Genomic DNA, 27,580 nt, shown 5'->3' on the forward strand with positions numbered 1-27,580 from the left:
TATGAGCACCTCATGCAGAAAGGAAGAGAAAACCATGGACATTTAAGGAATATTCTCGACAAACAGACAGCTCTGTCTTTCTTCTGACAAAAGCCACGTGTCTTTATTTCACACTTCTCCCTCTGAAAGGTGAAGACAGGAATTCTTGCCTTGGAATTGCACCCAAACACACCCCAATTCGTGAACACAAATTGAGCTTGGAATGTGGTTTTTTCATTCACATGCCACTTTGCCCACCTACAACTAAAAGCTCATTACTTGGGAAATAAAAACATTTTCCTGCCTGCTAAATTAATGCATGCTTAATTGTTTCTTGTGTTGGATTGTTAAGGGTGACAGGACGTGTTTTCCAGGGAAAACCCACAAGCCTGTTAATGCTCCAGGTCATAACTCAGAACAACAATCATGGCATGGACTCACACTAGAGCAGCTCAGAGAGAACTGTCTCCTGTGGGATGGATCCCAGGCTGGAGCAGGGGAGGGACTCCAACTCCTCCCCATGAAGAAGAAGCAGAACAGACAACACAAATCCCTATTCCCATCTCCCTGTGCCACTGGAGGGGAAGAGGGAGAGCCCAGGAAGGAGGGAGGGGTGGTGGGAAGATGCTCTTAAGATTTTTCTTCCCATTACCCCGCTCTGATGTTGTGGGTAATAAGATCAATGGATTTCCCCAAGTTGTTTTGCCTATGCCAATATTTGGTGAGGGATCTCTTCCTGTCCTTATCTCAGCTCCTGAATCTTTCCTTATATTTTTCTTCCCTGTCCAGCTGAGGAGGGCAGTGGTTGAGCAGGGTCAGGCCACCACATCTCACTGAAAAAAACCCACAACAATTACAACAAAACTCCCTCCACCAGTAAAGTATTTTTCCTTTGAATGCCTTTCAAATTTAAAAAAACCCAAGCAAATACAGGAAATAAAATCCAAAAGCTGACTTTAAGTAGGTTTGACTCTAATAACTGGTTTCATGTTGGATGGAAAGGGATCAGGTTGGATATGTTACTAGCTAAAATATGTTAATGGGATTTAAATGACACTGTTTCTGCCCGGGAAATTAATTTTGGGATTTTAGGCAAACTGCAACAAGGCATCTGGTGACACCACCAGTTTTCTGTAGGCACTAATGGAACTGTTCACAAAAAGCAGAGCTGGATGACAAGCAGCAGGTGAATGAGCTTGGGGAGCAGTGGTTTTGTAATTGCAGAAATAATTTTTTTTCCTAGAAAGACACTGTTGCTTTCTGCTAAAATCTAGTTAAAAACCAAAATTGCTCCATGAAATGGCACCACTTGGACCAAGGATCTGTGTCCTCAGAAGGTTTTGGCAGAGTACCAACCAAAACTTTGAGTGAGTCCTGACCCTCCTCCAGGAGAAGCCTGTCAAACAGCAGGAGCACACCCAGAGGAGCTGCAAACCGAGGGAATTGTAAAGACACAAGGCAGCCTGGCAAATCAGTCACACCCCGTTTCCTGGCATGGAAAAGGCCTGGAGATACAAAGGCTTGGTTGAGCTGCCTTGTTTCATCCATTTCCTTGTAAAATGAAAGCCAAGGAGCTTAGAGGAGCTTATCCAGCCTTTTTTGTAATCCTGGCCAGACTAGCTCTTAACCCTTTCCTGGCACCAGGAGCTTTGGTGAACTGAGCCCTATTGCTGGACAATCCTAGGAAGAAAGGTGATAGGAACTGCAGAAAGCAGCCACAGGCAGGTAAGGGACAGTGACAAAAACCCCAAACCAGACAGAGGGAAAATGCTCAAGCTACAGAGTGTGCCCACGTTTCACCCTCGCTCATTGTGAGAACAATGCACACACACCTGCAGCTGCAAAACTCCAGAGCAAAACATCTGGTATGAAATCATAGAAGGATGGAAATCCAACAAGGCTGGAAAAGATCTCCAAGATTTGATCATCTGCTGTGTGACTGATCCTCAGAGCACTGAGTGCCACCTCCAGCCCTTCCTTGGACGCCTCCAGGCGTGGGGATTCCAAAGCTCCCCAGGCAGCCCCTGCCAAGGGGATTGAGGCAGGTGAGGAGATGAGATAGCAGGGGTGGAGTTCTTAAAGTGGATTTTGTTGTTACAACCATTAACAAGAACTTCAAGAGGTGTCCAACAGCACAGTCCATGAAAAACTCTAAAGGAGCCCTCCATGGTTTATTTTGGGTGGTTTATCCAGAGCTGAGCTTCAACACCGTATCTCAGCTCACATACAACTATTTTCTGCTAAGCACTGTGCCATGATTAACAGGATTTCCTTTCAAAACCCAACTATCACCTTCAGAATGTTAGAATTAATCTGCTGGCCACTTAATCCTGGGGCAAAGCGAATGAATCTCTCTCTAGATGAAAGGAAAAGGAATGAGCTTTTCAGTCCCCTTTTTTTTACACCCCTGAGAGTATTTCAGGAGCATAACACAGCCTGAACCAACTTGCAAGTCTTTAATTTACATCTTCAGATTTCCCAGCTGAGAGTTTGAGATCAAACCCACCAAACTCACAGCTGTGAGAGCAGTTCACGAAGAACAAACCCACAAAAACTGCAACCAGATTTTTCATGGAAAAGGTGGAGACTGTTATAATTACTCCGTGTTGTCACTAAATTGTATAAAGGCTTCCTTGATATCTTTGGGGGTGTGTGGAAATTCTGAGTAAATCCTGGGTAGGAAGGTTAAGATTGTAAGGTGAAGAAGCTAAAAAGAGCATGAGATAGAAAAAGTAAACGAGATTTTCTTCTGCTATGATGAGCACAGGTCCAAATCCCAGAATTTTCATGATGACTCCCTAGCAATGTGTCAGAGATAGCTCTGTTTCAATCTCAAATCCTTCTAGAACAGCCCATTCTTGTTATTTATTAATACTATTGATATTATTTTAGATCTGCCCTTATACACAAGGTCAATATGCACAGAGATTTCTCCCCCACCTGTGCTATTATTCCATGGCAGAACTGCTGAATTCCCAGGTGCTTTGCACAATCCAGCTACAAACTTTCAGGAAAAATAACTCCATTGCCTCTGCCTGATCAATGAACACATATCCTTAAATAGCCCACCATAATATAACATGAAAAATGAAAAAAAAATCACCATTTAGTTATATTAAACACAAGTGTGATCAGCAGTTGGTGGGGTTGGTTGTGGGGTCACAGATTGGAGGAAACACAGAAGACCTGGAGATAGCCCCTGACAAAAAGCTGTTATTTTTGAAAGAGAAGTGTGATTTTTCCAGATTTTTCTGGAGAGTTGGACAGTCAGTTGTGCAAAAGGGCTGGATAAAGTACAAATCACTAGTAAAACTTCCACATCTGGGAGAAGGGAAGAAGAGGAGCACAGAGAAGAAATAGAAGATGAACATCTCTGAATACACAAACCCTTGGCTGTTAAACAGTAACACAAAGCAGCAGCAACATCCCTTTGTCCGTGATCAAAGGCAGAGACACACAGGCTTCACCCACACCAACCAAAGGAAAACTGTCCCAGATTTCAGATGGGTTTGGTCAAGATCCATGGAAAACACACAATCAGACCACGTGGAGGTGGCCAGTGCTGTCTAGCCCTCCAGTGATGCCTCAGGTTTTAGCTTTTCTATTTTTCACATTCTGTGCTGCCTTGGTGTGCAGTTCTGGGCTTCATATTAGGGGATGGTGAGCTCACTGCACAGAGCAGGGAGACAAAACAACTCCTGCTCCACCTGGGCACCAAGGACAGCCAATCTAAATTTCAGTCTCAAAAATATAAGAGAGAAGAGAGAAGGACTGAAGAGAGGAAAAACAAGCAGGATGGGACTTCATAACCTGGAGCTGGGATGGGACAGTGAACTGCAAGGTGCAAATGGAGCAGAACTGATCCCAGTGACAGACCCCACAGTGACTGGGTGTGCATTTTGGGACCATTTTGGTCCATCCTGGGTGCAGCCCTGGCTGGGCTCTGGTGCTGCCCAAGGTGGATCCATGGAGGAGATCCTTTGGATAAATCCCTTTGTTATTCTTTAGCTCTGGCCCCTGTTCTAGGTCAGCCTTCCCAAGCCCCCCAGGACACTCACCCCGTCGGGTCTGCCGTCCGAGGCCGTGACGATGAGGATGTAGCGGTCAGTGCTCTCTCTGTCCAGGGGCTTTCCCAAGGCCAGCAGGCCAGAGCTGGCAATGAAACAACACCAGGACACGTTAGCAGGGCACCTGGGAGAGGTCTGTGAGCCCCTGAGCTCCACCACCTTGCTGACACCAAGGCTCCACTTTGTAGGAGCTTTTAGGCTTTCTGTGGGTAAAAGCCAAGAAAAGCCATGAGCCGATTCCTAATGCTCTCCACTTGGATACAGGAATAATCCTGGATTAAAACATCAACCTGTCTCAGGAGGTTTGGGTATTTAGGTTAACAAATCTTCTGCTCACACCAAATTAGAATTCTTTTGCACCAGGAATTAATAAGCCCCAGGTTACTTCTGTCCCATCATTTATTGTGGGAAGTCGGCTCACCACCCTACCTTCCTCCTCCAAGGAAAAGGATACTTTGGGTTGAAAATAAGAATTAATAGCTAATAATAGGTAAAATAAAGGGTGGTGGGCCAGGCACAGACCAATCTGGTGCTTACACTTCATAACAAACGCTCTCTTTCTCACTCTATTTAAGCTGGAATTCAATTTAAGGAAAATACAGCTCTTTAACAATGCTCAAAAGGCTTTTCACTACAGGCTAAACCATAACAAGTCAGGAAATTAAAGCAAAAATTGTCCCTGCCATTAGTCAGGAGCTGACAGGTAAAAGGGTTTTAATTAATCCCTGGCCACTCTTTTAAATGGAATCTTTCCACCTCGGTGAGTTTCTCTTACCTAAAGTGTTTAAAATAAATAAACAGTGGCCAGTGACAAAGCCCAAAGTGGAATTTGGCTCTCAGAGCTCTCATTAATGGCTGACAGCCCCTGGAAGGAGCAGCTGAAGGTGTCTGAGCACACAACCCTTTTCTCTCAGCTCCTCATTTCCTGGGCTGACAAGTCCCAAGCCTGTTTTCCAAGGGTTTCCCACTTACCTCTGAGAGAGATTAAAAACTTGCTGAGGATCTCCATTCTGAATGAGGTATTTGATGGGGTCGCCCTCTCTATCGAAAGCCTTTAGGGAAGGAAAGAAGAGGATAAAATTCAGTCAGTGGCAAAGGTTTCTTCTCTTCCCTTCTATGCAGAAACTGGGGAATTAAGTTTTAGGAAGGTTTCCCACAGGGATGACACCAATCCCTGTTTCTAAGGCAACTCTGGTTATTGATGGGCTACTCAAGATAATGCTGGGGCACATCAGAATTCCTATGCTGCACAGAAATGACAATATCCTGACTGCAGGATAATAATTGCTATTAATTATTAGTAATTATCTAATTACCAAACTACAGCTACTTCCAACAGCATGAGTATAAAATTCAGGCTTTAATAATTTACTTCTATTTTTCTGCAGCTCCATACTGATTAGACTGAACTTTCAGTTTCCTTTCTTCCCATTCTTCATTTCTATTTCTTATCAAGATCCCTCTTTCTATTATTTTATTAGAATCCCAATCTTTGGCTGATGCTCCAGTGAATTCCAACTGCAGCACTCACCCTCCCCAACAATTTGCTTTTTGGGGGTTGAAGATCAGGATAAGGCCTTTAAGAACAGACATTACCAGCACCAAAATTAGGATATTCCACCTATTAGGTGAAAAAAAAAATCTTTCAAAAGTTGAATAAGCTATTTTTGATATCTCTTCTGGTGCCACCTGAGGCCATTTCCTCTTGTCTGGAAGAGAAGAGACCAACCTCCCCTTGCTCCTCTCAAGTTGTTTCTGTGGGCCACAATCAAAGGCTGCATAGCTTTGAGCTGACCACCAGTTTCTGAGATAAAAACCCAAGAAAAATAACAAAAAACCCAACTCAAAATGTCCCCCCAAAATTAAAAGCCGAAGCACAAACCATTTAAATGTGCAGGCAGAGAAGGGAATGCAGTAAGAAAACAACTTGGCTTAGCCAAATAAAAAACAGGGGCTAAGTCAGAAAGGATCAACACAAAGAAAGAGCAACAAAAACTGGATGGAGGGACAGCCAGAAGAAGTCAAGGCAAAACTGGAATAGAAACAGGAGAGAGCACAAAGGATAGCAAAGAAGTGTTTAAGTTACAGAAGGAACCCGAGGAGTGGTTTGAAAAGCAGAAGGGATGGTGTTGAGAAGGCCAGAGAGGTAAAACTGCCCCGTTCCAGCTCCAAACTAAATTAACTGGGGCAAAACTTCAGCTGAGAAGATGTTCATAAACAGAGCATCTTTGAGTCAGCTGCTGGAATTCCATCTGGTGAAGTCCATCCTGGCGTATACAAGGGCTGGAGCAATCCCAAAGCCATCAGAGATTTTTTTTTTGTTTTGGGCACTCCCAGAGAACTAAAATGCTGGAGGACAAACCCAAGGTCTATCCTTCATGGAGGAATGAGGCAGGAAATCAGACACTAGGCAGGTGGAGCGCAATTCCCAGAAACCCACAAATATCCAAATCATTTGTGAGTTCCCTGCAATGCCAATATGCAGATGGATGGCACAGAACTGAATTTCTCCAGCACTAAAGGACACTGAAGCAATTTAATCTGATTTTCCAACAGGACAACAAATCTCCTGTTCGAACAGGGCAGTTGCTTTTAAACACTCCTGCTTTCTTTAAAAGCAAAGAACACAAAGTTCTTGTGTACAGAAGAAAACCACCCAAGGCAAGGGAGAAGAGCAACCTATTCCTGATTTTTTTCCAGATCAATGGCCTAGAGTGATTCCATAAATTGCACACAACAATTCCATGTTAGCTCCTTGTTCAGCACATAACTGGACCCTACTAACAGCCCTATTTGTTCTGCAGGCTCCCAGAAAAATGACAGCATTTGCATATTTTAATTAATAATGGCTGGCAGAACATGAAGCCATAAACGCCTCCCAGGCATGCAATAAACTCTGAGGTTTATTTACAAATTAATGCAGTGGAGATCATTTAATATTGCATTAATCTCAAATGTTGTTAATTAAAACACCAGTCAAGACCAGCTGGGTGCATTAGAAAATAAATAAGGGGATAAGAAAGAAATAAAGCCCTCCATCATCAGCATAAGAAATTTTAATGGACAAGAAAAAAGTGAATTTTATTTTCCCAAAGTCTAAAGGGCAAATTTAAAGCAGCTACATTTGCATTGTTACTCACCCTAATGTTTTGCAGATCTTCAGATTTGATAATTTGGGAATGCTTGAAAAGTTTTGCTGTCTCTCTAAAGAATTTTGTAACCCTCTTGCTGGATGCAGAATGACCACATTATTACTAAGAGAGAGCCATAAAAGCATAATTTCTAAACCTGCACCAGCCCAAACACTAATTGGATTGATAAGACACAGGAAAAGAAACATCAGTGTGAGAATTTACACCTGAAAACACTTGTTCAATGTTTGAGGCCTGGTGATATTCCACATAATCGATGGAACACAGGCAATAAAACCCAAACCAAGGTGCCTAACAGGGAACTTTGTGTTGCCTGGAAAAGGCAGCACAGGATTTCAGAAGTTTAAATATTCAGTTAATAAATCTTTAAAATATCCTGGGGGATTTTACACAGGAGGGAGTGAAGGAAGATGAAAACAGAAATATGCTGCCCACAGGAGAAGTCCTTTAATACAGATGGAGGTTTTAATGCAGGACAAGGGAGCTGGACTTGGAATTGGGTTGGGAGAGATCCTTAAAGCCCACCCAGTGCCACCCCTGCCATGCCAGGGACACCTTCCACCATCCCAGGCTGCTCCAAGCCCCAAAGTCCAGCCTGGCCTTGGGCACTGCCAGGGATCCAGGGGCAGCCACAGCTGCTCTGGGCACCCTGTGCCAGGGCCTGCCCACCCTGCCAGGGAACAATTCCTCATTCCCAATATCCCATCTATCCTGCCTGTTGGCAGTGGGAAGCCATTCCCCCTTGTCCTGTCACTCCAGACCCCTGTGAAAAATCCTTCTCCATCTTCCACATTTCAGGTTGAGGACTGCCAGACCTACAAGAGATACAGTCCTGGACTGTAAAGTCAAGCATATTTGGGCTTTAAAAATCAAGGATTTTTCATAAAATGCAGGATCCCTGAGGCTGGAGAATCCCTGCCAGCCCATGGAGTCCCAGCTGTGCCCAGTGCCCACCTTGTCCCCAGCCCAGAGCACTGAGTGCCACCTCCAGCCCTTCCTGGGACACCTGCAGGGATGGGCACTGCAAAGCTCCCTGGGCAGCCCCTGCCAAGGCCTGAGCACCCTTTCCATGCAGGAATTCCTGCTGCTGTCCAAGCTGAGCCTCCCCTGCCCCAGCTGGAGCCCCTTTCCCCTTGTCCTGTCCCTGTTCCCTGGCAGCACAGCCCGACCCCCCCTGGCTGTCCCCTCCTGGTAGGAGCTGTGCAGAGCCACAAGGTCCCCCCTGAGCCTCCTTTGCTCCAGGCTGAGCCCCTGCCCAGCTCCATTCCCTGCCCTGGACACGCTCCAGCCCCTCCAGCTCCTTCCTGGATTGGGGACCCAGAACTGGGCACAGCCCTGGAGGTCCCTGAGCAGGGCCAGCCCAGACTGGGCTGCTTGGAGTTTAGTGAAACATTAAAGCAGATTATTCCATTGGAGCTTCACTTTCCAGCCACATTTAAATCCCATCAAATCCTTCCATTCTAAAACCTGCCAAGAGGTTTTTTTCTGCCTCCAAAGATCCCTCAGGCCCTCAGCCACAGATTCCAGCACCTGTCAAGGAAACACAAATGTTTCTGTTTCTCAGCATGTTCCTGGCTCCTGTTCCTCTTTGGGGCTTCCAACCCCAAGTGTCTCTCACCAGGCAGGAGACAGCTCCTGAACAGCCTGGCCCTTCCACTCCTCCCTTCCTGCAGGCACCACAGATGTGCCAGGAGGTAATTGGCAGCACTGAGCTAAATTAGTCATCCTCCCTCAGCACAGGTGACTGTGTGAGCTTAAGCAGCCAGAATAATCCCAGCCTTTCAGCAGGAAACCATTTTAGCAGGAGCTTTCCCATCCACCTGCTTCAGTGAGTTAATTAGAGCTCCTTTATTTCGCTGCTGCTAAACACAGCATTAAGTAAGTTTCTGATCCTTTAAAAAAAAAAAAAACCTCAATGAAGAGTTGCCATTTGTTTCCCCATTTTGCACAGCTGGTTTGGAGGCAGAATACAATGCAGTAGATAAGGAACAGTAAATAAGTGAGGAGAGAACTGATTTTTTAACTATTAGTGCAGCAAGGGGAGGTCTGGTCCTGCTGCATGACCATGAGGGATGTTGCTGCTCCTAGAGCTGGCCAGAACCTGTTGCATGATCCCTGATCCCAGGATGCAAGGTCCCACTAATCCTGGGCCTGGCAGCACTGGGATCTCTGCTCCCTCTCAGCCTGCTGTTACACACACCAGGGGGTAGAAATATCTTCAGGCATTTTTCAAAAACGACAGGCTAAGGAAGGCAAATTGCCCAAAATCTTTAAAATTCCCCATGAATGAGGTGCTGAAGCTCCTCTGATCTGCTGGCAAATACAGTGAGATTCTAACACAAATCACAGTTCTAGGAGTGGATGGAACTTTCAAGTTCCCAGCCACTCATAGATTTTTTTTCTAGTATAATTATCACAGAATCCCAGGATGGTTTGGATTGGAAGGGACTTTGAAGATCAACTCATTCCACCCCCTGCCATGGGCAGGGACACCTTCCACTATCCCAGACTGCTCCAAATCCCATCCAGCCTGGCCTTGGACGCTTCCAGGGATGCAGGGGCAGCCCCAGCTCCTCTGGGCAGTGCCATTTGCAGCCCACCAGCATCTTTTACAATATTTAAATCAAACAAAGAAGCAACAGCAACAGCCAAGCGAGCCCTTTCTCTCTGCAGTCCAGGTAAAAAGGGCTGCTCATCAAAACAAAATTTTCAGTCCTACTGAAGTGCCCCCTTTTTTCCCCCCCTGGATGCAAGGGGTGGCTTGTGCAAGGCATGACACACAGGGCAGGAAGGTGGAGAGGGTTTCAGCAGCCTCAGGGAAGCCTGTGTACCTGCAGGTTCAAGAGAACAGCTCCGATCCTCATGGCCTCGCTGACTTCCAGGCTGTACATCAGCTGGGGGAAGCGTGGAGGGCTCTGGTTGTTGGGAGGCAGCACCTCGATGTAAACAGTGGTGATGGAGCTCCTGCAGTGCAAGGGGGGAAAAACCAGTCAAAACCAGTCAGGATCAATAAATCCAATCAACAAGGCAACCCACAGTGGGTGATTTACATGCAGTGTGTTCTGGAGCTCTAACAGCCTTCCCTTTGCTCCTCTAAAAGCTTCAGGACATATTTTTCCTTCTGGATCAAAAGGAAGGCAGGCTGCCACATTCACAGGGTCACAGAATCTCTGGGTTGGGTTGGAAGAGACCTCCAAGACCATCGAGTCCAACCCAGCCCCAACACCTGAACTAAACCCTGGCACCCAGTGCCACATCCAGTCTGTTCTAAACACACCCAGGGATGGTGACTCCACCACCTCCCTGGGCAGAACATTCCAGAACTTTATCACCCTTTCTGTGAAAAACTTTTTCCTGATGTCCAACCTATATTTCCCTTGGGGCAGCTTGGGACTGTGTCCTCTCATTCTGGAGAAAGAGACCAACCTCACCTGAGCACAGCCACTTTTCAGGGAGCTGTAGAGGAAATCTGAACAGGAAGAAAAGCTCAGTAATTTCCCCCAAACAGCCCAAAGTGGTGTGCTTTCAAAAACAGAGCAGCGAGATTCTTGTGTGCACAAAAATGCGTGCACTCTCCAAACAAACAGCTCCCAATGTGCTCTGTCCTCTGTGGGAGCAGCTCCAATTCCAGGCTGGGAATTTTGCCATGCACAACTGCCACCCCTGGAGCATCCAGCTTGGAAAAGGGGGAGCAGGGAATGCAGGGAGAGAGGGAAATACACAACTCTGCTGCGATGCTGTGGGTCAGTAATCCCCACTTCAGAGCAATAAATCCCATTTCAGAGCAGTGGCAATGCAGGAGGCTGCAAACCCTCAAGCTGCACTGAATCCCTGTCCCAGACAGACTGCAAACAGCATTCCAGGTGGAATATTGAAGGTTCTTTGGGACACTGACACTGAGGACCCTGCACAGACCATCCTTGATATCCAACAGCCTCAAGTTGAGGAAGGGAGCCAGGAGTCCCCCTGGAGATGGGAGATTAAAAATCTGACTTTAAAGGGTCTTCCTCTGTCTTCTCTGCTCCATTATCCCACCTGCCTCCCCTCCTGGATGTCAGCACAGCATCCCCACCCCAGAACAAACTCCTGAGAAGAGCAAGTGCTGTGCTACAGGTGCAGCTTTTCCTCTCATAAATCCTTGGATTTATGTTGATAAATCTCAGGGTTTAGAGCTGCAGGAAAGAAAACAAAGGGATTTGTCCCAGAGAAGAAAAGAAGATGAAAATCATGAACACAAAGAGCTGCTTCTTGCAGGGCTAGCAAACTCCAGAGCTTCTTTAGAGGGTCCTACCCAAAATTACCAGACATTTATTATTGAAACAGCTGCTGCATTATCTGAGAGAACTCATTTAAAATGAAAACAACACATTAGTGATCAATATTCTTAATTAGCTGCCCAAAACTGTGGCTGAGCACAGTCACCACTGTGCTGTTGGTGCTTCCCACTGCCCTTTCCCAGCAGGTTTTGGAGGTCTGGGTATAGATGAGCTGGGCAGAGCAATGCCAGGGCTGAGAGCAACGTGTTAGGGACTGTCACACACCCCCTGGCCACGCTCCAGGACAAGAAACTGCTCTCCAGAAGGACAAATTGCATTCCCAGGGAAGAGACTCTGCCCCTCAGGGCACATGCACACACACAGGGACAGGATTCAGTGCCAGGACACAGGGAATGGCTTGAAAATGACAGAGGGGAAATTTAGATGGGATATTGGGAATGAGGAATTGTTCCCTGCAGGGTGGGCAGGCCCTGGCACAGGGTGCCCAGAGCAGCTGGGGCTGCCCCTGGATCCCTGGCAGTGCCCAAGGCCAGGCTGGACTTTGGGGCTTGGAGCAGCCTGGGATGGTGGAAGGTGTCCCTGGATGGGCTTTGAGGTCTCTCCCAGCCCAAACCATTCTGGGATTCTAGGAATAGTAAGCAAATCTTCAAATATTTAAGGCAAAACCACAGAAGTAAAGCACTAATAGTCTCTGCAAACTAAAAGCACTCTAACATTAAATGGCTTTTTTTTTTGCAATTCCAGTCCCTTTTTTTATTAACACCTTGCATTTTTCCCCGTGTCTTTTGTGTGGGTTATAGCCCTGTTAAGGAGCTGGCAAATTCTCCTTTGGCATGGGAAGGGGAAGGAGATGGAGCTGAGCCAAGCACTGCAGCTGGTGTTTGTAGGTGAATACACAGAGACCAGCACAGCATTTGGGAACTGCAGAGAGCTCCCAAAATCACTCCAGCAGGGAAAAACAGCTTTTGTGCCCCACTAGCTGATTGAAAGTCAACTGCATCCCCATCTCTGCTTAAATCATCTCCATATGGAATCGTGGAATGGTTTGGGTTGGAAAGGACCTTCAACTTATCCAGTGCCACCCCTGCCATGGGCAGGGACACCTTCCACTGTCCCAGGTTGCTCCCAGCCCTGTCCAACCTGGCCTTGGGCACTGCCAGGGATCCAGGGGCAGCCCCAGCTTCTGTGGGCAATTATAAAATTTAGGATGAATGGATTTCCATCCACGTGGACCAACCCATCTTGACTTGATGCAGCAGAACCCTGCATCACCAAGTGATATGAATCCCACGTGCAGGAATCTGAGGGATTGGGAAAAGCCTAAAGTCTGACCTGAAATTCTTGGATTTTACAAATGTTGTCTTTTTTTTTTTTTTCCAAAAATAGAAATTGTTGTGCTTCAATATAGAAGTGGACCGTGCAGGGAAGGGGTGAATTCTCCAACCCTGGAAGGCTTCAAGGAGCACCTGGATGTGGCACTTGCTGTAGTTTAGTTGACAAGATTGAATTTCATCATCTTGGAGATCTTTTCAAACCTTAACAATTCCATGGTATCTCAATAACTTATAAGAATAATCATAACTAATAATATTCAAACTCAAATACCCAAATCTCAGTTGGGACACAGCCACTCACCAACATGTTTAAATGTCATTCCACGCCAAAAAAAAACACCCAACAAACCTACAAAGAATTCCAAATTCCACTTTAAATTTGTGTTCACAAAGGCTGCAGAGCTACAATTCCTGAGCCAGGTTCAGTGGCTGGGTTTTGCTTTGTGCATAAGCAGAGGGGGAGGCTGAAATTCAGCCACTTTCCAGGTGACTTTGGTTATCCTGGCAGTGCTTCCCACTTCTTATTTGCCTTGAAGGCATTTTCAGAGGAGGAAGGCACAGGCTCCCCACATCCATCCTCAGAAATACATGTGTTTAGGCAACACAAAGATTTCTCCAGCACAAAAGGAGCTGATGGCAATCAGAGCTGTAGTGTGGAGCCACACACCGTGGGGATCTCAGACTCTCTGAAGGGGAATTACTGATTTTTGGCCTTCTCTCTGAAGCACTACACAACATAAATGCATAATTGTCCTCAGTCTTCTCCTCAGCACTACCAGCAGCCTGCTACCAGCTCGAGAGGGTTTATCAAAAAAGCAAGCAGGAGGAAAAAGAGAGTGGAATTCAGCCAAGGGACTGCTACCAGATGTTAATTTTATGAACAACTTAACAAGTTGAATGGACAGTAATTATAAAATATGTGCACAACAGCATGAGCTGCTTTCTTGGAGACACGATAGAAGCAGCAGGTCCTGAGGAAAATCCAGATACTGAAATCCTAGTCTTGTATTTTATTTCCTCCTTACATTTCCCATTTGAAGAAGTTACTGTTGTGGGAGGTTTAAATGCTGGAACCTCCTGTTCCTCCCTTCAGGCTCTTTGGACAAGGAGGTTGCACATTATCAATACATTATCAGGAGACATTTTTTGTTCCCTCCACACCCTAATGAAATGACATTTTGGCACATTTAGAACCCAAACTCCACAGAAACAGGTAAGCAGGGCTTGATACCTTTGCTGGTGTTTGAACACATAGATCATAGAATGGTTTGGGTAAAAAGGGACCTTAAAGATGATGATATTCCCCTCCCTGCCTAAACCCTAAATTTGCAGTCTGCTCTTTTTTATCTGGGGTACAACAGAGATAATTCTGCCCTTAGTAATTTCAGTCTTAGTGGGGACCCTGCACACCCTACACCTGGACAGGCTCTCCAGCTCAACAACCCATTCTTTGGGATCCTTTTTGCATTTTCTGAACCAAAAGCATCTCCCTCCTCACTTGCTTTCTTCTTTCCACCCCTTCACCTCAAGGAATGAACAGACATGCACAGTGACAGCACAGCTGGGAACTTTTAAACAACAGACCATGGCAAGCAAATGAAATCATGAAAACCCAGTGCTGTGAGGGAAACACCATTAAAGGACCACGAATATCAGTGATATTTTTGCCCAACGTCCAGGAGGAATGATGAGGAGGACTCCACTGATATCAGAAGGCTAATTAATTACTTTATTATACTATATTATTCTATATTATATTAAATTACATCTAAACTGAATCTGCCAGGCACTCAGCTGCACAATGTCACCATGATATTTTCCTGAAAAATCTCTTTGCCAGGATTTCTTCTCCTGGGAAGCTGAGAAGCCTCAGAGAGGAATGAAAACAATAATTATCTGTTTGCTTGGGAATGTGGCTGGACATTGTTTACCCACAGGTGCATTTCTGATTGGTTCCATGTGAATTGTTTTTAATTAATGACCAATCCCAGCCAGCTGTGTCAGACTCTGAGTCAGTCATGCGCTTTCATTAACGTTCTTGTTAAACATTCTGATGTATGCTCTTTCTTTAGTATAGTTTAGTATCGCATTTTTTTAATATAATATTATATCATAAAATAATAAATCAGCCTTCTGAGAACATGGAGTCAAATTCTCATCTCTCACCTTGTCCTGGGGACCCACAGCACCACACACAACATCTCATCACTGTCAGCCAGCAGTCCCAACACACATAGTTGGCCCTGATAGGCCAAGCAAACCAAACACCAACACTTTGGGCAAACAAGCTCCATATTTGGAGACAATCTCCATTCTACTTTGGCACAAACACAGGCACAGCAAACGAGATAAGAATTGTTTTGATCATTCTTTATCTTACTTCTCCCAAGTTCAGAGAACCTGAACCCTGCACACAAAGCGCAAGAACTCTACTGCGTGTGCCACTTCCCCAGAACAGAGGCGTGGACTAGAGACACGGGAGGTGGCCCAGGCGTCACTGCAGAGCTGCTGGAGCAATTAGGGGTGCGTTAATTACCTCCTCTGCGCAGGGGGGGCACAGTCGGACGCGCGGACGGTGAGGGCGTAGGAGCGCCCCACGGTCAGCAGCACCCCCGGGGCGATGGTGATCAGGCCCGTGTGCTCGTCGATGGTGAAGTCCCCCTGAGCCCCAGCCAGGATCTCGTACACTATCTGCCCGTTGGCTCCCTCATCTGCATCCACGGCCGTCAGCTGCAAGGCAGAAGCGCAGGGTCAGCGGGGGAACACCTCCACTGGCTCTGGGAAGGGGGTTCTGGAGGAGGAGAGGGGAGCTCGGACATCTGGAAGGCACACGGGAATTTTCTAACAAAGATACAGGTGAAATGAACAGTAATAGGTGTAAAAACATCAGGAAGCAGAGAAAAGACTGCAAGCCAATTATTTTAAGATACAAACTTTAAAACTTATTTAAATTGAGCTTATTCGCTGTGGGTTGGAATATATAAGACTTTTTAATGTGAGAAGACGACATTTTTTGTCTTCTTTGACAACTTCTTGTCTTTCAATAGTAATGAGAGGTTTGTATTTATTTATTTCCCATCCTTCTCTCCACTTTTCCAGGCTACAGCCCTGGTAGTGACAGAAAGACACACGTCCAGGCCTGGCATTCCAAGCCCTCCTGGTGCAGAGCTGGAGAGCAATGTTTGTGTTCATATTGGCAGCCAAGTGGAAGGGAAATGGCAGCTGTTCCCATATGGATACACACTTGGAATCATGGAATCATTCAGGTGGGAAAAGCCCTCTAAGATGGTCAAGTCCAACTGCTAACCCAGCACTACCAATGCTATCGCTAACCCATGTTGTCTTTAAATCCCTTGAGAAAAATCTAAATCCTGCTATTAGACCCAAATTCTAATGGTGAACATAATGAAATGAGGGGGTTCTTCTCTTCCCCCTGGGAAAGGCAGTGGGTTTATCCCATTTCTGTAGTGACCCATGCTAAATCAAACACACATTCAGCCAGGAATTGGAGCCCAGGGAATATACTTGCTTTTAGTGAATCATGGAAGAAAATCCCAGAGTGGTTTTGGTTGGAAGGGACCTTAGAGCTCATCCCATTCCACCCCCTGCCACGGGCAGGGACACCTTCCCCTATCCCAGGTTGCTCCAAGCCCTGTTCAACCTGGCCTTGTTGTCTTTTCCTCCCTTAGGAGTTGTTTTGCTGATGCACAGGTTCCTCACCTGCCTTTTCATTCCGTAGGAAAACATTCCCTCAAACAGCACAAGGAATGGCATAAAGGGGTCTGAGCAGCACTGGAACATCCAGGAGGCCACAGCATCCAGCTGTGCATGCAGCTGGCAGTGGAAGTTACAGGGAATGATGGCACCATGGGGTCCCTCTGCTGCTCCCAGCTCCAGGCGAGCAGTGGGAGGTGGGGAATGGGAAAGGGCACCAGGAGGGGTGACAGCAGAGCTTTCCTGGGATGTCCAAAATAACCCCAGCCTCAGGAAGGATCCCTGCAGGGATCCCAATGTGAGGATGAAAATTCAAAGGTCTCTGCCTTGGCTTTCCTGACACAAACGCTCCTGCCCAGGGGCAGCGGGGATGGAGGATGGGAATGCTGGATGTCAGCAGGGACGGAAAACCTCAGCACTGACTGCGAGGCCAAGGACAGGATCAACAGCCACTCCCTGAGGCCAAACAGCAGCCTCAGCTTCTGCCTCTGGGCCCCTCTTGTCACCTTGTGACACCTGGAGTCAGGGACAGGAACCCTGTGATGGCCCTGCCATGCTACGATAGAAAATCATCTACTGAACAGTGCAGCATCACATCAACCTCAGCAGCTCACAGCCTCCCACAGCACCACCCAAGGCTGCCAAACCACCAGCCAAAACTGCCAAGGAAACACCTAAAGGTGCCAAAACACCACCTACAGCTGCCAACCACCACCCAAAACTGCCAAAGCGCCCCCCAAAACTGCCAAGCCACCTTTGCCCAAGGATGGCTGAAGATTCAGAATAGCAGAACCCAAACCTTGCCAGTAAAACAACAATAAATCCCAAAGCTGCAATACCTGAATCCCATGTGCACACAACACTGAGCACCAAGGGGAGGATGTGAATTCGTGGAATCATGGAATGGTTTGGGTTGGAAGGGACCCTAAAGCTCATCCAGTTCCATGGGCAGGGACACTGTCCACTAGTCCAAGGCTCATCCAGCCTGCCTTGGACACTTCCATGGAAAAACTCAGGGTTTCTAGTGGTTTCTAAGATAGTCTTGATCCTTCATGCACAAAGGCTCAATCAAATACAAGATTTCATTTAGAAAGTCATAAATATCCTGAAAACCAAAAGCTAAGCCCACAACAGCTTTAAAAACAAATCTTAATTCATCTCCTACAGCATTTTGGAACACATTGTATAGTGTTCCATAGGATAAATGCTTGAAATGCCCCAAAAACCATGGAACAGAGGTCATCTCCTCTTAAAAATTAAAAAAACAAATTAATATTTATGTGGGGCTTTTTTAATCTACCACATTCTCTTATTTCTTTTGGAATTCTGAAGGAGCCATGCTGTGAAAACTGCAATTCAATCGCTCCTTCTATAGCTTCTATACATACCTGGGTGTGTGAATTACCCTTGCAGAGAATAATTATCCATCCAATTGACAGAGCTGTAAAAACCTTGTGTGCTAAACTCAAAGGTAACAGACACACCCCCCCCCCAAAAAAAACCCCCAAAAAAAAAGGGAAAAGAAAAAGAAAAATAAAGCCTTTATGCAAAATACAGGGTCCTGAGGATTTAATGGCAGGATTTGGAACCAGGCCACTTTCTACTGTGATGACATGAAAAAGGAAAATTAATTGACTACACAAACACAGAGATTTAGGAGGTTAATTAAACCTACAAATGCTTGGAAAGATAAGTAATTTGAAAAACATTTTGGGGGCAAAACTAGGAATCAAACCTGGGATTAAACAGAATTAAAGTTTAACTGCTGCCATAATGTATGGTTCCAGAAATCCCATCTCCAGCTGTCCCAGCCCGATAGAGCTCCATAGTTAACAAGATTTAAGAAACAGGGTCTAAAATGTAAAGGGAGATGAACAAAACAAGGTTTCAATTATTCTGCTATGAAATTTTCATCCAGCAGGATCAGCTCCATTGCATCAACATTTAATGTGCTAAAAGTGCAAAATAGGTGTGGATTCTGCTGCAGCAAGAAGGGGTTTTCTTGGGAGGAAAAGGAGATTTAGGAGTGGTTTTGTTGGAAAGAAAAGGAGATTTAGGAGTGGGTTTTTGGGGAGGAAAAGGAGATTTGGGAATAGTTTTCTTGGGAGGAAAAGGGGGTTTAGAAGGGTAGCTTAAAGCTTAACAAAGACATTTTGGTTATGATATAAACCCTTCTCAGACTCAGTTCATTACTGGAGGAAACTGGGCTTCAATGCTTGACTTGGAATCTTCCCAGAGCAACATTTGTGGTCACCTGGCCCTGGACAGATAAAGTGATGACCAACATTCCCAGCAGCTTTCATCAGATTCAGTGTGATGGAAAAAGTCCAGGATTGCTATGGAGATATTCCTGAGCTTGAGTCAACCCCACATAATGATCTCTGAGTAGGTTAAAATACTTTTTCATTATCTCCTTCAGACATTCCATCAAGCCTCAATCCATTATTTTTTCCCTTGAGTCTGCAGGGATGTTGGCTGAGCAACGCAAACAAAAGCCCAGTTTTGTTTTCTCTCTCTGCTAATCAGGTTTGCTTTGGAGATGGGAATTAATTACCTGATGGGCAGAAGGCAAAAGGTTGCAAATAAACATGGAAATAAAAGATCAAGTGGGCTTTGGAGGTGACTTCTGTGAGGATGGTTTTAGGGAAATGTTCAGGAGGGGCCAGACACAGAACAGGTCACAGCCCCAAGGCTTGGACAGCATTCCCAGGGTGGGATTGTTGGGGTGGCTGGGCAGGGCCAGGGGTTGGATCCCCTGCAATGCAAATGTAATTCCATGAATTACATTTAAGTCCAAGTTTTCCTATAAAGACCAAACACAAAAAATCTCATGGGCCAAGATGGATCCACAACCCCTGTGGGTCCCTTCCAGCTGAGGATATTCCATGATTTTAAGATTGGGAATATCTGTAACTAAACTGTCCTGCTCTTTTATGGCACAATGCACATTTAAGAGCTGCAAATCAACAATTTGGGCTAAGCTGGGGCAAGACCTTAAAAATGACTTTGTACTGGTGCTATCAGACCAAATTGTTTCAGTGGGGAACAGGGACTGATCCCCTGTGTATTCTATTCTCCATTTGCCATCAGGGAATGATTTAATTGTTCTTGGAAGAGAGCCCTTGAACCTGAGTCATGCCACTGCACCAGGAAATTAGGCAGAATTTAAGGCATGTGGATAATTTGAGGTAGGACCCAAGAGCAAAACTGGGATTGCTCAGCCTGGGGAAGAGAAGCTTCAGGGTGACCTAACTGTGACCTTCCAGGACCTGAAGGAATTACAGGAAAGAGGGAGAGAGAATCCTAAAAATAAAAATTAGAGATGTCTAAAGAAAAACAGTGGATTTAAATTATTGAGGTGAAATTTTGTTGTACCGCTGCTGCAAACTCCACCCATCGATGTGTTACTCATTTCAATATCTGAGTCACAGCAGGGAAAAAGTGGGAAACTGGGCAGAAAAAAATATAATAACATAAAAAAGATGGAATTAAGTACTTTACTAGGTTTACTGTTAATAATTTTTCTACTGACAGTTATAATTCAACACATTTAACTGTTTTAAAGTACAGATTTCTCAACTGAGAAACTCTCAGGGAGCACAATAAAATACCTATGAAAGGAGAAAGAAAACTGAAATTTTCAGGCTGAAAGAAGCAAAACACAGAGATTTAAACTTAACTCTTCAACCAAGGCCTGAAACAATTTCACAAGTACTGAGAGGAGACAACTGAAATAAAAATAAAACCTGTTTTTGTCACTTCTCTGAAAGGCAACAGGGAAAGAAGGAAAAGTCCTTTGTCTAACCACCCAGGGAAAAGGGAAAAAGAATGGGGGGAAAATTGAATTCTGCTCATAAGAAATATATTTGCCTGCTATTTGTGGTTATTTTCAAGCAGAACCTAAGAATTTTTAAATTTCCTTTATTTTTTTAAGGGTGTAACCAGACAGCAAACACAAGTAACTTAAAAGCTATTCTGTTTTGGGGCTATTTTCATGAGTAAAATCAGAACAACACCCCACAAAATGAGGCAGCAAGAAAGCACAAACTGGGGCTATTTGTCCATTTTATTTGTACATTTTCCTGTGACTGACTCTGGAAAAAAAATATAAGAGATGTAAGAATCTTACCCTAAGGATAATAAAAGCCAAGTGGCTGAAAATCAGTCTGATTATTATAGAATGTTATGAGACTGTCCAGACACTCTGAGGTCAGTGTTCTTTTTCTAACCTGCTTTTCTCTGATCAGACAAAGTGGTTTTATGAACTCATTTTCCCCTGGGAACTGTCAGAGGTGAGAATGCTCTCCCAGCAGAAGATCTCAAAGGATGCCCACCCCAGGAGAGAGGGTGGGGTAAAAGGTGCCTTTGCTCTTCATGGAAACAATAAGATGAGCACCCCTCAGAATCATTGTGTCAGGGTTCAAAAAATGGCAAAGAAAAGTCAGTTTGGCCTTTGAGAAAGTCTCTATAAAGCCTTTACATATATGAAGTACATAAATATATTTATAGGTATTTTATATCTAAAGATTGAGCAACCCACCAAAGAGTGCAGCTGCCCAAAATTGCCATCAGGGAATCGTGGAATGGTTTAGTTTGGAAAGGACCTCAAAGCCCATCCATGACAGGTGTCCTTGCCATATCAGGGACACCTCCCACTGTCCCAGGCTGCTCCAAGCTCCAGTGTCCAACCCTCTTTATTTCTGGCATCATCACCAGTCCTCTGAGATCCTAAGACCTGACCCTTTGCTTTTGTGGTTTTTGGTTTTTTTTTTTTTCTTTTTTGTTTTTTTTTTTTTTTTAGTGAGTAATTGAGAAACTCAGATCACCTGGTAATGTGGGATGAGTTGAAAAACAACTCCTCTTCCAAACCAGCCAGGACTTTCTACCTTCCCCCTCTGACCAGATCATACACTCAGAAAACCTGCAAGTAGCCATGTGCTGAGTGTGCAGACAGAAACATGGATTTGGGAAAACATCACTCTTGGAATTTAAAACTTTTAGCAGAGCTGAGGTAAAGGCCCAACTTCCCCATTATTCCTTTCCCAAATAACATATTCTGGCTCCATTTTCCTAAGTGTGTCCTCCTGCTCTTTGAAAGGCTCCAGGCTTGGAACATGTTTGCAGCTGCAGGACCAGGATGTGTTTGAGGAGCGGGAGAGCAGCACTTTCCCTCTGAGCACAGAGACACTTCAGCAGCTTCAGACAAGCCCAGGAGCTGCTCTCCTTCATCCCAGGTACCATTTACCCACCTCAGGCAGCTCAGAGCATCCTCAAGGCCAACTTTGAGTAGGAAACACTCTTTATCCCCAGCAGAAATCTCATTTAGCAACATTTTCTGCCTCCTGCTCCCTGGCTCCTTCAGGACAACACCCAGCCTTGTGCAGCATTTTAAGGAATTTAACTATGCTTCAAACTTTTCTCTTTCCCTCACATCTTGCTGGAAATGCCCCTGTGGCTGTCCCTGCTGGTTTTTAAGCACTCATTGCCCAAACTGATGAGGGGACAAAACACCACAAAGGAAGAGCTGAAGATGCAAAGGCAGAAGTACAGCTCAAGAGGAACAGAAAATGCCATTTTCTCAACCATCTCCTCATCACTGCTACACTCTAATTCCTGATTACTGCTCAGAAAATGGCATGTTATACTCAAGTCAAGCAAATGGCATGTTATACTTAAGATTAATTTTATTTTCCCAATATTCCCACTGCCTTCAACCACTCTGGAAAGCCACCAATGGCATCTTGGTCTTCTCCTCCATCTGGACTGGCAGTACCCAAAGCAGGGCTGAGATCTTGGAAGAGTTACACAAAAAGAGGCTTTTTCCTTTAATTTCAGTGTCACTAGGATTCCCCCCCAGTCCTGCACTAAAACATAAATCAGTGCTGGCAAAATTTAATTGAAACTGCTTCTCTCTGGGCCCACGTTCAACCCATTTTTCATTGCTCATTTGCTCTGCAAACAAACTTGCAAAACCCAGAAGGTTTTCTGGCATGGGAAAACATTCCCATATTACATCCTACTCCCCTGCTGACCTGTTCTCCCAAAATGTTATCTCTCAATGTCCCACTAATAAAGGATAATTTCATTTTTCTTTTGAGATTTTTCAACTGAAAAATTTTTGTTGAACCTCAGAGGAAGCTGCTGAGCTGCAGCTCTACAGCTAGAACAGGCCTAACGTTTAGTATTAGCAATTTTGAATAAATATTTAATTAATGAAGTGGATGTAGACACATAAACTTCATTTCTAGCTGGTTTCAATGCATTTCCAATTGAGATGAACAAGGCATGCTAACAAAAAGTGAGTTAATAAGGTAATAAAAGCCCTGAAATTACCTTTATAACACCGTCCCCAGGCTTCATATCTGTATAGATCTTGACATTGTAGGAGATGTTGGAGAAGGTTGGGGAATTGTCATTTGCATCAATCACCAGGATGTTGACAGTCACTGGGACACTCTCCTGGACTCCATCAGAAGCTGTCATCTTCAGAAGGACAGAAAAAGCAGGACAGGAAGGTATTTTAATGGTGTGCTCTCAATACAATTCCAAGAGAAATACAATCCCAACAGGAGAAAACACAGCCTGACAGCCCAAAATCAGCATTCTGTTTCTCTCTGCATTTACAGTTACAGGAGGATTCAGCAGAGCTTGAGCCTGCATGTGCAAGACTTAGGGTAAAAGCAAAGCAAACACATCCAAACCTTTCCAGTACAGGGAATAACTTGGAATTTCCCAGGGATGGGGCTGAGATTGGAGCTGTTGAGTTCACAGGGTCTCACCAGGGTATCACCACACCCAGGAGCTCTGTTAAACCTGATGTCTCAGGTTTGGCTTTTCTATTTTTCACATTCTGTGCTGCTTTAGTGTGTGGGTCTGAGCTTCACATGAAGGGATGGTGAGCTCTCTGCACAGAGCAGGGAGACAAAACAATTCCTGCTCCAGCTGGGCACCAAGGACAAATGACCCAAATCTCAGCCCAAGAGCACAAACAACGTGGGCTGGAGAGAGAAAAACAAGGATGGGACTGCAGGGGCTGGAGCTGGGATGGGACAGTGAACTGCAAGATACAAATGGAGCAGAACTGATCCCAGTGACAGACCCCACAGTGACTGGGTGTGCATTTTGGGACCATTTTGGTCCATCCTGGGTGCAGCCCTGGCTGGGCTCTTGTGCTGCCCAAGGTGGATCCATGGAGGAGATCCTTTGAATAAATCCCTGCTTTATTCTTTAGCTCTGTCTGGCCTCTGCTCTAGGGCAGCCTTCCCAAGGCATCAGACCCTCCCAGACAACATTTTGAGGTGGGAATTACAAACCTGGGGGCTCTTCTTATTCCACAGGGGAAATCTGAGCTCTCCTTTCCAAGGAAAATGGACACAAAATAGGGAGGCACAGACTGGGAACCCCTGAAGAAGAACTGCCTTTGCCCACAGCCCATTTCCTAATTGTTGTAGGGCTGTCAAGGGGTTCACCCACAACCTGAGGGAATATTAAATCCATTTAAGCTTTTTTTCCCCCCCTCTTTTTATTTTTTTATTTTTAATACTGCTGGCTGTGTTTTCTGTCCACCTAATCTTTTTTTTTTTATTTGGGACAAAAATAAAGCAAAAAAAGCCCAAGACAAGGCTCATGTTCCTGGCTCCAGGGATGAGGAGGAAAAGGCAATGAGAAAAACTAGGCTGGGAATAAAAAAGAGGGCTCAGATCCTACTGTGGGATGAGGAGCAGGTGCCAATCCTGGGGCCATGGAGAAGGTGCTGGCAGGGGAAATTAAAATGGTGCACTCAACCAACTCATCCTTCACTGCTCTCCCTCTTCTGAGCAGCTGATAAGCAAAGAACTGGGACACTATGCTGATTGGATAAGAAAGATTAGGCAATTCCATTTTTGTGGGGGCAAAAACCCCAGACAACATCCTTAAGGCATCGCACTATTTTGTTAACAAAGCAAAAGGCAGAGGATTTTATTTACATGTGGTTCCGTGGATGCAGAGTTTGTTCTGCAGCAAACTATATATTAATATAATACTGCAATATAATATAGATTATAATAATAATGAACAAATTTTAATACATTAGTTATTTATTAATATTAATATTAATAAATAATTGTTAATTAATGATAAATAATGAATTATATTATATACAATATAATTATTGTAATAGATTATAATGTTTTGCAGCAGTTATACTGTAAAGAAGAGCTTTGAGTTGATTAGCCAAGAATCTTAAATTCCTTTAGATTGGGAAAGCTCTCCAAGATTGAGTCCAACCATTCCCCCAGCACTGCCAAGGCCACCAGTGCCCCATGTCCCCTCATCTGTTAAACCCCTCCACCCTTTCAATGAAGACATTTTTCCTAATATCCAACCTAAACCTCTGGATACCTGTCAGAGGGACAGAAATTATGCATTGTTTTCTTCTATTCTCCTTCCATTTGTGTTTCTGTTAATCTCTGACCTTGTTGTTTTATGTCTGAGCAAGATTTTTGTGTCAGGAATCATCATTTTTCCATTTGCAAAAATCAAAAAAAGATACGCCGCTGATGTCTGATGGAAATTCACACCCTACAGGTAATAACTGCCACAATAATGAGCAGACCTTTCAATTTTGCTCTGAGACTTGGAGGTAAATAACTTTTGGGTGTGACAGGGTTGTATTCTTTGAACTTACAGAGAAGGTGTAGAGCTGCTGGACCTCCCTGTCCACGGGCTGCAGCAGGGTGAGGTAGCGGGTGATGCCACTCTGGGTCACAGTGAAAAACGTGGTGTAGTCGTTCAGGAAGAGATGGAGCTGTGGATCCTTGGTCTTTCAACAACATCAAGGGGAAAAAAAAGAGCATTTTGTTATAAATTCAGAGGGATAGTAAATCTCTAATTAAGTCTTCAACTGCAAGCGCTTGTTTCAGTTGAAACCTAAATAAGCACAAATGATGCGACTAAAAATCTAAACTGTAAAATAAAGGTAAAAAAACCTCACTGCTGGCCTAAAAATGTAATCTTGATAAAAAATGTATTGAAAACCACTAGAGTAAGAAAATCCAACTATAAACAAATACCTGTTTGATATACTGGTTTTAAATAAGCGCCTTCCCCCCCCAATTAAACAGGATTTTTTAAGCCAGACACAACTTAATATAAGGAACAAGATTCAAGCATTTATCTTCATATTAAAACTTAAAAGAAGCTGAACTTAATTAACAGAGCAATAAAACAGCTGGGTTGGTGCACTGAACAAAGAGAATGGCATGTGGTGAAGTATTTCAGGAAACAGAGGCAGCTCAGGGGGTCTCTTTAGGTGCCAGAAAGAATCCAAAGAATCTTTATGCAGGATTAGGAACCTCTCAGTTGATGGGGGGAAAACATCATAAATGAACTGAAAAGTAATATTTTATGGTAAAAAGCCTAGTAAACTTACTCATAGAATTGGGTTACTCCTGACTTCCACCTCCTTCAAGGTGTTGTTGAGTTATTTAACTGGTCAGGCTCTACATGAGTAAAAATTTCTTTGGGGTGCCCACACTATTCCAACAACTTTGTGTCCTTGTCCATAACCTGGTTGATTTAACCTGACTTCCTGTTACTCTTTTGAGTTACAGAATTTATTTCTGTTGGTAGGGGAATGCAAAGTCCAGGAAAATGCAAAAGGCTGAGAGACAAGTCCTATAAAAACTGTTTTAAAATGCCCCCAGGAATGTAAAGGTGAGGAACCACAGAAGTGGTCCCAGCCATGACAGAAAATCCAGGATTTTACCAGCTGCTTTCCAACGTCATTCCACAAATCCCACCCCTACAGAGGAGGCTACAGGAGAACCAGCTCAATCCCAGAAACAATCCCAAGAGGAGAAAAGCTGAATTCAGCAAAAATTCCCCAAAGGAGCATTACTTCTCTGAACTCTTTCTGAATCCAAAGCTCTTCTGGAAGGCTCCCATTAGTGCCATTCCTGGAGGATTAAAACTCTTGGGAGCACAGGACAGGTCCCCAACCCCCAGCCAACCTGACCTGCACCAGGACAGAGCAGCACAACTCCAGGACAGACAAACTGCCTTAAATGAGCCCAAATAAAGCCCTCAGACAGCAAATATCCCATGATTTAAATGGGAAAACATTGCAGGAAGCCATGGGAAAGAATTATCCAAGTGTTCCACACCAGTGGCTCTTCAGTGCCTAAAGCTGCAACTGCAGCTCCCAGAAAAACGAAAATTCAGTTTACAGCCAGCAGTGCAAACAGCAACCTCTTCATTCCAGGAAAACCTATGGAAGGTAATTGGCCATAATTGCTCACTTTGCAGACATTATAAAGTCTGTTAAGGATTTAATTTACAAAAGCCCTAGTTAGTGTTGCACTTCTTGCTTTCATGTCCTTTTGAACACTAATAAACAGCACTTTTTTCCTAATTTATTCCTGAGAAAAACCAATGATGGAGATCCCAAAGCCTCCTGGAGTAATGCATCCTATTCCTTTGCTATCTTTTTCTTAGAAATGTTCTCCTAATATGGAAGGTAATTGCCTTTACAGCAATCAATGCCTATTTTACCACCTCCCAGGCATGTCAGAGCCACAGAGCAATTTATTCCCTTCATCTGGAAAAGCATTGTTATGCTTGGACATTATTACCACGGATATTTGACATTATTGTCAGGGATCTTGGACATTATTATCCCATTTTATGCTGCCTGAAAAGCCAGCTTGGCTTAACTGAACATTTCATGTGAGAGAGAACAACCCCAGCTACACTGCCAACACAATTTTCAATAGTTTATTTTTTAAATAATTTTATTTTGCAGTGTGGAATTCAGCATTGTGATTTCTGGTGACATTACTGGGTCACGGAGACAAGGCTGGTCTCTGATAAACTGTTTAATGTGGAATTTTAAGTAGAAAATTATCACAATCCACACAAAAGAGTCCACATGCAACCTGCAAGGAGCATTTCAAGCACACAGTTCAAACCTGAGGTACCTTTGAATTTAAAAAGCACTTTTGTAATACTCAGGATGTCTTTGAAGATTTGTAATAATTTAATGAACATTAAGCAACCACAATGTATGACTTTATGCC

At 44.4% G+C, this 27,580-nt stretch overlaps 1 protein-coding gene across 4 annotated transcripts in view; it reads right to left on the reverse strand.

The window, feature by feature from the left end:
* Positions 1–27,580, reverse strand: part of PCDH15 (protocadherin related 15) — a gene marked incomplete at both ends in the record, with an annotated part of 244,341 nt that overhangs the window by 101,063 nt on the left and 115,698 nt on the right. For all 4 annotated transcript variants that reach the window (XM_084210351.1, XM_084210349.1, XM_084210352.1 and 1 more), the window contains 6 exons: positions 4,038–4,131; positions 5,019–5,098; positions 10,030–10,162; positions 15,346–15,539; positions 22,857–23,006; positions 25,192–25,326. In XM_084210351.1, coding sequence (XP_084066477.1) covers positions 4,038–4,131; positions 5,019–5,098; positions 10,030–10,162; positions 15,346–15,539; positions 22,857–23,006; positions 25,192–25,326 — 786 coding nt within the window. The remainder of the gene's footprint in view (positions 1–4,037; positions 4,132–5,018; positions 5,099–10,029; positions 10,163–15,345; positions 15,540–22,856; positions 23,007–25,191; positions 25,327–27,580) is intronic.

The sequence above is a fragment of the Fringilla coelebs genome (assembly GCF_963513975.1).
Source record: "Fringilla coelebs genome assembly, chromosome: 8".
NCBI lineage: Eukaryota > Metazoa > Chordata > Aves > Passeriformes > Fringillidae > Fringilla > Fringilla coelebs.